This window comes from Kryptolebias marmoratus, linkage group LG1 (genome assembly GCF_001649575.2).
Source record: "Kryptolebias marmoratus isolate JLee-2015 linkage group LG1, ASM164957v2, whole genome shotgun sequence".
Classification (NCBI taxonomy): Eukaryota; Metazoa; Chordata; class Actinopteri; order Cyprinodontiformes; family Rivulidae; genus Kryptolebias; species Kryptolebias marmoratus.
In genome coordinates, this window is record NC_051430.1 from 4,590,316 (window position 1) to 4,600,981 (window position 10,666).

The window sequence follows — 10,666 nt, forward strand, 5'->3', positions numbered from 1 at the left end:
AAAAAAAAAAAAAAAAAAAAAAATTTGACACCAAAATTATTTAGGGGGGCTTGAAAACATTTTAGGGGCGCTGAAGCCCCCCTAAAACAGGCCTAGTGACGCCACTGGCTGTAACAGAAACATGGTTGTCTACAATCCAGACAGAAACGGTAAAGATTGATGGTTACAGTTTCAAGAACTCTCTACGACGTTTATCGTACTCTAGCAGCCAGCCAGACTTTGTTGCTTTGCAAGACCAACAGCATGACGGTGTTGGCATTTATACTGCAGATGGTGTGCAATTTGAATTCTTAGAGCCACCACAGGTTAATTTGTAGTGTTTCGTGTGCAGGTTTGTCAGTTTTAACATTGCACTGGTGGTAATATATCGACCACCACTGTATCCTCTGTCATTATTCAAAACAAATTTGGAAAATTTGTTGTTTTGGCTTGAGGATCAATGTCAAACCAAAGCAATAATGAGAGATTTTAATGATGATATTTTGAAGTCATCAACAATCTCAAGATTTGCCACAGACAGAGGATATGTTCAAATCGTTGAAGAATCAACGACAGAGAAAGGTAGTATAATAGATCATGTATATGTTAAATCAGAGATGTATAAAATGGAGCCAGTGGTTGTGCCGACATATTTCCGTGATCACGAGGGTGTAATGTGTGATTTTAAGCTGTTTTAATTTATTTGATGTGAAGTTCTTGACATTTCTAAAGGTTTTTTGTGTTGTTCACAATGGTGTTAAATTAAATTACATTTTTTGTACACTCTGGGTTTTTTTAATGTACATTTAATTTGTAAAAAAAAAAACAATTTAATTTCTAATTTAACCTGCAGAATTTAGCTTGTGTAAGAAAAGTTAGCAAACCTTTTTCTATTTTTGTCTTGCAAGGTATATTGATAATGAATTCATAAAGTGTACAAATGTTTCGTTTATTGAATTAAGACAGCTTTTAACTAAACCTACACTAAGGTATATTTCTAATATTGGATAAACAACTAAAAGTAAACATAAACATGACTGTCACTACAATGGTTCACATGTAATTTGTTCAGTTCTGTATGCTGTTCTTAAAGTATGTAGTGGCAACATCTTCAGTAAAAACTTCTCCTGGAAAAGACCAGGTTCTAAAACTATCACCAGCTGCCTTTTAGTTCAAAACTAAGATCATTTTATGATGAGAAGTTACAGAGTTAGGTGTTTTGATCAAACCTTGTAAATGACATTATGCACATATGCAACCTTGCAGGATGTTGTAGTGCTCAGAGTATGTGTTCGGTATGACTCTCACCTACAACTACATCAAGTCTCAGCTCAGTAGCTGTAAAACTGGCTGCTGAGTTATAGCCATTTTTGTGCTGGCTAAGATTGATTGGCTGTGGCGGCCATCTTGATCTGTGTTAGCTTAGATGTCCATCCAATCATTGGATCATTGATCATTGGATGGACCTGTGAGGGGCGGTGAGGATCCACGAACTCAGCATGAAAAATGAAAAAGTAGTTATAGCAAAGTCTCCAGCTCAAACGTGAGCTCATCTGATGGAGATTAATATGACTGAGTTCCCAAAAAAGCAGCTCATACTCACATATTTTTTTCTTTTTGTCAGAAAATTGTCAGAAAGCAAAAAAGTCTGAAACTGACAGAAAAGTGACTCATTAGGACTAAGTTTTGAAAGCAGTTGTTTTCAAAGCACAATGATGCTGTCCTCTTATTTTACTTACACACAACATCATCTGACAAAACCTCCAGTCATACACATTAAACAACTGCTTGTGGTGTTATTTCAGCTGTATTTACTTGTGTGATGAAGTTAAAAACATCACAGTGTCTCAAAGTTTGTCTCCTGGATTCTGCAGACACTTTTCTCCTCCTGCATGCTGACACTCACTCTGCAGCTGGTCTTCTATTACATGCAGAACTAAACTTGAATGGAGAAAATGCATCCTTTAACCGGCTGCCCACTCTGGCAGTCCGCTCTGTGCTTTAAATACTGACCCAGGAGCACGGAGCCCCAGCCATCTGCTGCAAAGAGACAGTCAGCTTTCGTATGCTGCTCTAACCACGGTCTGAGCTGCCAGTTGCACCTCCAGACGGTGGTTACTGCTGCGGCCATGAACCACAGCTCTCCATCTAGGCAGAAAAAGGAGTCAAAGGAATGTTAAGTTCTAGCTTTCATCTCAGCGCTGCCCCCTAGTAAATTTAAGTGGCTGTTCCCAGGAGCTGCATCATCCCAGTTGATGGGTCCTCTCCTGTGGCTTAGATAGCCTTCATCAGTCAGTGAGGGGGAGCTGAGCTGGATTCTTGAGGAAAGTACAGGGCCTCAATCCTCCATCCTGTACTGGGTTGCTGCAATAACCAGCAACACATTGATGTGATGTGTTCTTGTTAGAACGGTCATTTCTGTCTTCAAAACAATCTGAGTCCTGAAAAAAATCAACTACAACTTCATAGATCTGCACTCCTGCGGTCATTCGTAGAGTAAAACTGCATAGTCTCATCACTCCACATATGGTAGTGCAGGCTTTCCATGTTTTAAAAAAGTCTAATTTAAAAAGAGTAATTTGCTTTGAAAACAATAAAAAAGGCAGTTGTGATTTCTTTATGTTATTATTATCAAGATTTGTTGGCCTTTTGGCACCAACATGTGATGTCACATGAAGAACCTGTCCAGTGGTTCATGGGATATTTTATTGAACCCAAACAGGAAGTGGGTAAAATACATTTAACACAGCTCAGAGAAACATTCAATTTTAGTTTGAAATAATTCTTGCATCTTTGAAAATATTGAATACCACATAGTGCTTTAAAATATAAATGTTGTTTTTGGTTTGTGTGTTGGACATGCTGAGATAAAGCTTTGAAATGAGGCTGTGTAATAACATTTTTTTATGGATTTTTCACGATGTTATGTGTTCTCATCGAGTTCCTCTAACAGCATCGTTAGAGTCTGTGATGGGGGCATTTAGAGTTTCTGCCATCGTAAGCTGTCTGCCAGCAGACGAAAACAACAGCTGGTTCCCAGAGACCGGCACATCAACATGACTAACTGCTGATGCTACTTATGCAGAAATCAATAGTGCAGACCTTCGGGTGTCCTGGATTTATCTTCCTGACAGCTCGATCTGTGACACATCTGAACAATAGAGGAATGTTAATTTACAGTTAACCATATAAAACCAGCCAAAGTCTGTACAAAACCTGCACTTCTTCCATTTCAACTGGAGTTCTTTCTTCAAGGAAAACACAGTCAACTTTTTCTTGAGAACTCTTAATCTTTGACTCACTGATAATACAATTAAACGACACATTACAAATGAATCAGACTGAAATGAACAAAACTATACTTACTGAGGAAATAACCAAGCTCCATTTTATATTAAAGATCTTGTGATTCCATATTTTCCTAAATATGGTATTTTGCTGGGCTGCATCCATTGGAGACTACAGTTGGCAACTCAAAATTTTCAGGAAAATACACAAATTTTCAGTTGTAGTCTTGGCGCCGGTGTGATGGCAGCCTCACTTCTGTCAGCCCGCCCCAGGGCAGCTGTGGCTACATTGTAGCTTACCACCATCAGTGTGTGAATGTGTGGATGAATGGGTGAATGATTGTAGTGTAAAGCGCTTTGGGGTCCTTGGACTAGATAAAGCGCTATATAAGTGCAAGCCATTTACCATTTACCATTTACCATTTCTGAATTTTGATTGTTTGTTGCCAAGCAATCAGTGAGCCATGTTTTCTCCAGTTTTTGAAAAGGTCTATTTTAATATTCATGGGTTGCAAAACTGCATTCTTGGCCTTGCACATTATTTTGTTGCTCACTTTCACCCATATCAAACTCATATTGGCAGCTACCCCCATGTTTACAGTCTAATCTTCTGGAGTACACATGAGAAATTAAGACAGGTGGATTTGGACCAGTTTTTCAAGAATAACATCAATCATCTTCCTAGCTTTTAGACCTTGACATTTGGGCTGTAACCCTGAAAGTTTTTTGTCAGAGGAAAGTTCTTGTGCAGGTGTCAAAATACAGCTCTAGCTTTCTTGAAATAAGTTGGAGGTTCCCACAACAGCTCAAAAATTTGTTGTTCCCCTTTTTTTAAACTGTTTGAATCTCAAGTAACAAGACTAGGTCCCTCTACAAACTACATGAGGAAACTAAAAACTGCTGTGAAAGTCACAATACATCCTGGAGACTCCCTAGTGAATGTCATTCACATTTTAGTCAACTAGTCACAGCCCAGTTAGATATTACCTAAACACAGCACATCACTCTCTTAGACTGCAGGTTTATTTGTGGTTTCTAGAGTTTCCAAAAGTAGAACTGGAGGCAGACCTTCCAGTTATCTGTCAGGATTTGGGGTTGTTTTTCATGTTTTAGTTTGGGTTTCTTGTTTCTTGTATTTTGTCATTTAGTTGTCATTTAGTCATTTAGCTTAGTCTTGTCTTTGTTCAGTTTTTGTTCCTTGTCTTTGCATTCCTGTCATCATTCACGTCTTCTCCGTTTGTCTCTTGTTTTCCTGCCACGCCCATCTTCACCTGATCCAGGTTGTAATCACTCACCTGTGCCCACTTCCCCTAATGACCCTCTGTCTTTAAAACCTGGTCATCTCCTCCACTTATTGACTGGTCCATTGTCGCTTACACGTGCTGTCTGGTTCCTCCGATGTCTTGCCTTGTCTTGTTGTTTTTACCACGTTTTGAATTTTTTGTTATTGTTTGGTTTTGCTGCCTCATCAGCCTTTTGTTTTTGTTCTTTTATTTAAATATAAATAATTTTATTTTCCTTTAAACCAACATGAGTCTGCACATTGGGTTCACTGCTCTCTCCTCCCAACCTGACATTACCAGGCTCCTCTCTCGTGGAACCAACTTCCAGTTTCTGTCTGTGAGGCTGACACTCTGTCTACTTTTAAGACAAGTCTTAAGACCTTCTTTTGTGATAAATCCTACAGTTAGGGTTGGCTTGGGTTTCCTGAGCTATCCCCAGGTTCTGCTGCTATAGCCTTAGACTGCCGGAGGACAAATTGACCACATTTCCTCACTCTGCTGCTGTCTTTACTTTCTCTACTCTTATGTTTATTCGTGCAATTACTGTTTTCAGTAAGCTGTTTTTTATTTGTTTTTCTACCCATAGAAACTACGCCTGAAACAATCCTTCTGTGTTTGTCTGTCTCTTTAACTCTCAACCCCTGCCGGTCAAGGCAGATGGCTGCTCGTCTTTAGCCTGGTTTTGCTAGAAGTTTCTTCCTGTTAAAAGAGTCATTCCTTTCCTTTTGTCGTCACAATGCTGCTGAGGATAAGGCATTTTGACTAAGAAATAATTTCATGCAATCTGTTAGCTTTCTTGGATAAATAACTTTTAATAACTGGAATTTCATAATGTGAATGTATTGTAATATAATAAGAACTGACTGTAACTGTGTCAATGCTGACTCAGATATCATACTGTTTTCTTGTTTATAATTCCTTCCATACTTTTTTGAACTGTTAACTACTTTAACATATTTTTAGCCATCTTAACCATTCATATAGCATGTTTAGCTTGTTCTGAACATTAATTCTATGCTCTTCCATTTTTGTACATTTTATACCTTTTTACATTTTTTTCTTGAACCAAATGGAAAACACTTTCAAATCTATAAAATCTACTTCAGTATACTTGCTTCATTTTTAGCATTTAACTACTGTTTTGCAAATTTTAACTTTTAGCCATTGTTCTGCTAACTTCACCTTTTATAGCTTTTGCTTTGCTAATTTTAACTTTTAGCTACTATTTTGCTGGTTTTAGCTAAAAGCTAAAACCAGCTCTGGACAGGTTACAAGTCCAATTCCAGAGTCCCATAGAGACAAACAATCATTCGCACTCACTCACAACTAGTGACAATTTAGAATTACCACTTAACCTAACTAAATGGTTTTTGTTTGTAGGAGGAAACCGAAGTGCCTGGGGAAAAAAAGAAACAAAATGTGTAAATACTCCACACAGAAAAGTAGGATAAAATCAGTCAATCTAATCTATCTATCCATCCATCGTCTTTCCCTGCTTTTCCTTTCTGGGTCGCGGGGAGCTGGTGTCTATCTTCAGCCATCACTGTGTGAGAGGCGGGAAACACCCTGGACAGGTCACAAGTCCATCACAGGGACACATAGAGACAAACAAGACAAACACCATTCACACTCTCACTCACACCTGGGGACAATTTAGAGTTACAAACTAACCTGACCTGCATGTTTTTGGTCTGTGGGAGGAAACTAGAGGACCCGGAGAAAACCCACGTGTGCAGACTCCACACAGAAAGGCAAGATAAGACCAGTAAAACTTAAAAGACACAATTAGTTAATCAGTAGCTACTGTTGATAGTTATAGTTTGAGCAGTTTTAGCTTTTAGGTTTTGTTTAACTAATTTTAGCTTTTATTTTGATCATTTTAAGTTTAACTTTTCAGTTTCAAATTATTCAACAAAGTCATTCAGAACTCAGCATTCACACTGCATTTTTACAGAAAATGTTATGACTTTAGTTAGATTTAAATCTGAATTCAAACTTCTTATTTTTGTTGTACAGTTCCCTGGGATGACTTTTGATGTGAACTGGCAGCATTTAAATTAAACTGAATTTAAGAAAATAGGAGTTTGTTCATACTGGATCTATTTAAATCCAGTACCAGACTGAACAAAAACACATGGCAAACACTACATATATAAACAGAAAATAGTCAAATGTGTTACAGTCTCAATCACAGGAAGAAGCATTAGCTATGTGTCAGCTGATATAATTCTGCCTTAGTCATGAACCATCAGACACAAATGGCAGCAAACGGTGCAGTTCAAGCTCTGAGTCATCCAAAAACAAAAAAAGACAACAAATACTTCAGCTTTTAATGTCTCCGACATTAAATTAAATTGCCCATTCTGGTCAAACTAACTATTAAAGGTTTTTAATTTGACTCCTGAAAGTTCATTGTTCCCTACTGAAAGGTTGACAATATATATTTTTTTGTGTACCGTATTTTTCGGACTATAAGGTGCTCTTAAAAGTCTTCAATTTTCTCAGAAAACGACAGTGTGCCTTATAATCCGGAGCACCTTTATATATGTAAGAAGTCGTGATGTTTTAGTAGGACTTTGGTAAACTACAAAGCTGCACCTCTTGCAGCATTAAAGCTCAGTTATAGTCACACAGGGCTCTGTGCACGGACCTGAGCGAGCAGTGGAGGTGTTTATACTTGATGCTTACGTCGCTGCAGTATTCTCTGAAAAGACAGGAGGCTGTTTTGTTTCGCTCAATGCGCCTTATAGTCCGGTGCGTTCTATATATGACAAAAGTTTGAAAATGGACCATTCATTGACAGTGCGTCTTATAATCCAGTGCGCCCTATAGTGCGGGAATATGGTATGTGCTTGTTTGTTTGATGTCAGCAAAATATCTCATGAACCACTGGATTTTAATTAAACTGTTAGAAAGTAAGTAATGAATATACATGTACAACTGATTAACTTTTGAAGTCAACCCCAATTCAAGATGGCCACCACAGCTAATTGACCTTAGAAAACACAAAAATGTATATAATTCAGGGACTTTTACAGATGAGCTAAAACGTATTGTGGCAGTGGCACAACACAAAGTTTGGGAATGAAAACAGCAAAATATACACCATGCAACCCACAGATGATGCGCTTGACTGCTTAACAGGGAGCAAATGGTTCTTAGTGTTGGATTTGATAAGTACTACCAAGTGGAAATGTCTGAAGAAGTTAAAGACAGCCTATATATTTCCACTTGGCTTCTTTCAATTGGAGAAAATGGCTCAAGCCATCACGAGCGCTCCAGCAACTTTTTAAAGGTTGATGGAGAGAGCAGTGGGAGACATGAATTCCATCCGGTCCTCATGTATCATGTATCTGGACAATCTACTGAATGGAAAAACACTTGGGGAGCATGAGGAGTGCCTCTTCAAAGACTTGGATCAGTTGGAGAAATATGGGTTCAACATCTCCAGTGATAAATGTCAGTTTTACTAGCCGTAAGTAAAGGTCTTGTTTTGGCTGCTGGAGTGGCCACAGACCCAGAGAAAGTGAGCGCAATCAGCCATTGGAAAAACACCCTAAAACTAATTTTTGGAATTTTGTGGATATTTCGGTAAATAAATGTATAACCTAAAATTTAATTCTTAGCTTGTAATGTCTTGTGTATGTGGGGTAGAGTCTCTTTAAATGACAAGAACCCATTCCAGGGTTTTATTGATACTTAACAGTTTTTTTTGTTTTCAGGGTGGTGCCCCTAAACAGTGTTGGTTAATACAGAATTTATAAATTCTACATCCTTTACTGTACATATCCAACCACAGAGTCTGTTTGTTATTAAAGGCCTTTTGCCCCAACATACGTTATACATTTATAAAAAAATATATATGACATTGTTTTTTGTCTATAAGCAAATACTTACTGAAGCACAGGTTATTACGCATAAAAAACACCCAAACAATTCAACAATTGACTCAGGTTTTTAAAACTTTTCCAGGAGATCATGCTCCTGGATCCATTCCTTTGAACTCTGAGGTTTAATGATGCACATCCAGTTTTCACATTCCTGACTAAAACTCAAGACTTTTGAACATGACACACTGCTTCTCATTCCTTAATTGTTTTCCATCTAAATAATAAATTCCAGTGTGAACATATACTCAGGATAAATGTGAAACAATGGCTGTACCTTGGGTTATGACTGCAGGTTGCTCTCCCAGCAGCAGTTTGATCCTCTTGGCATGGATTTTACCCTGGTAGTGAGACTGTGCCACCACTGCTGAGGTAAAGGACATGTTACACAACGTGCAGCACTTATTCTTGTCCACATCGCCCTCATCGCTGCCCTAAACAGAAGAAGAAAAAACACAACATATCATGAATAATTCACCAATCTATTCACACATACTCTTATCTTTGGGAGCTTTTACAGCCTCTGGCAAAAATATGGAAACAACAGTTGCAATTAAATCTACGTTGATGGAAATAAACTCACTGCAACTTAATGATTTTTGTTTTCAAATTAAAGACTGCAAAATATTTAATCACTCCAATGTCAGAAACAAATGCATCAATGAAACAACAACATCCCAAGAAGTACTTTGTTTAACTTGACTTTTCTGACAGCTGGACAACAATCAGTCAGATTCTAGCTTTCTCTTATAGCTGATGATGGGTCAGCTTTGCAAGTTAGAGCATTTATTTTACTTTTCATCAGATTGAGATCCAAATCCAGATTGTTACCTGGCCATGTCAATAAGCTGAAGTCTTTCTGAAGAAAGATTTGGATGCTCTTTAGCTTACTGCAAGGTGAGTAGTTATTTAAGAAAACAAACAAACAATAAAAAAGCTTTATTCTAAAACCTACTTTCCACTGATGGAATAAGAGAAGTTTCCCACATTTCTGTGTCTACTTGTGTATTTACTAAAAGTAGCTGCCATCTTGGGATCTTTGGATTCACCAGTGGTGCCTTGAACTAGCTGGTTTTCCACTTGATGGTAACCAACTAATACAACACTCAAAAATTAGTTTTTCTTTTCTCTGTTCAATGAACTTACCATAAATAAATGGGTAATTCACACTGTAAACAGCAAATCAAGAAGACTGAAGTTAGCTTTATTATTGTCTGTCCAGTGTTTTAAAATAAAGTCAGAGGCAGAACAAAATGTCTTACAATACTGTATTTTTTACAGAAAAATATCCTCTATTCATACAGACTGAGGGTTTCTGTTTATGTATTTTAGGAGCAATGAGACTTCAGAGAGAAGACAACAAGAAGAATGGATTGCTAAAAGTTGCTCTGTTTTATCCTTTTCAACTGTCAACCTCCATCTATCATGGAACGTGTTGGTTTTAGAAATGTTGGCAGCATGTTGGATAACTTTAAGCAGAGATATTTAATATCTAAGAAATAACACTGAGGCTGCTGCAGTATGATATGCTAACCAAGCTAATCACACTAATAAAATTTTTTTTTTAATATTTCTTTAAAATTACAGAATCTCTAGCCAAAGCTGTCTGAAGTTTTTTTTCTGGCAGTCTCTGGAGCCTCAGGTATAAACAAGTTGCAATTTTTTTGTGGTAGGTCTTTCTTCATTTCATTTTTCTGTTGCTCTGACAGCTGGCTGATTTTTCTCCATATTGCCTTGATCTTAGCTTCTAGCCTCCTCCTCCATGAGCGACAATGCTCTTTATTACTTATAGCCTTGATCTTATAGCCAAAGATTTCAAGGACCACTGTTGCTGTGGTGTATACCAGCTTCTTGGTCTCTGTGATGGTGTTAGCAGGGATATTTAGCAGCGCTGCATTTACATTTTCTAGCAGACTTTCAGAAGATTTTTTACCACTTAGCCTTGGCAAGGGGTGCATGTCATTGGTTTCTAATTTGGTCTTTTTTCAGACCAATTATAGCCCATACAAGACAAAAGTACTTTTGGACTCTGAATTCTCAATGGATTGAGGTGGCATGGGGTATTGAAGGGAACCCACTGTTGATATGCTTTTGTGCTGTCAAGTGAGGTAATTACAGGGCTATAATAGTCCATCCATCCATCCATCCATCCATCCATCCATTGTCTTCCGCTTATCCGGGGTCGGGTCGCGGGGGCAGCAGCCTAAGCAGGGAGACCCAGACTTCCCTC

General features: G+C 38.0%; 1 protein-coding gene across 1 annotated transcript in view; it reads right to left on the reverse strand.

Moving 5' to 3' along the window:
• zmat4a (zinc finger, matrin-type 4a) overlaps nt 1-10,666 on the reverse strand; it is a 208,688-nt gene that overhangs the window by 85,203 nt on the left and 112,819 nt on the right. Inside the window, exon 4 of the mRNA XM_037975212.1 lies at nt 8,714-8,870. Within this exon, the coding sequence (XP_037831140.1) occupies nt 8,714-8,870 (157 nt within the window). The remainder of the gene's footprint in view (nt 1-8,713; nt 8,871-10,666) is intronic.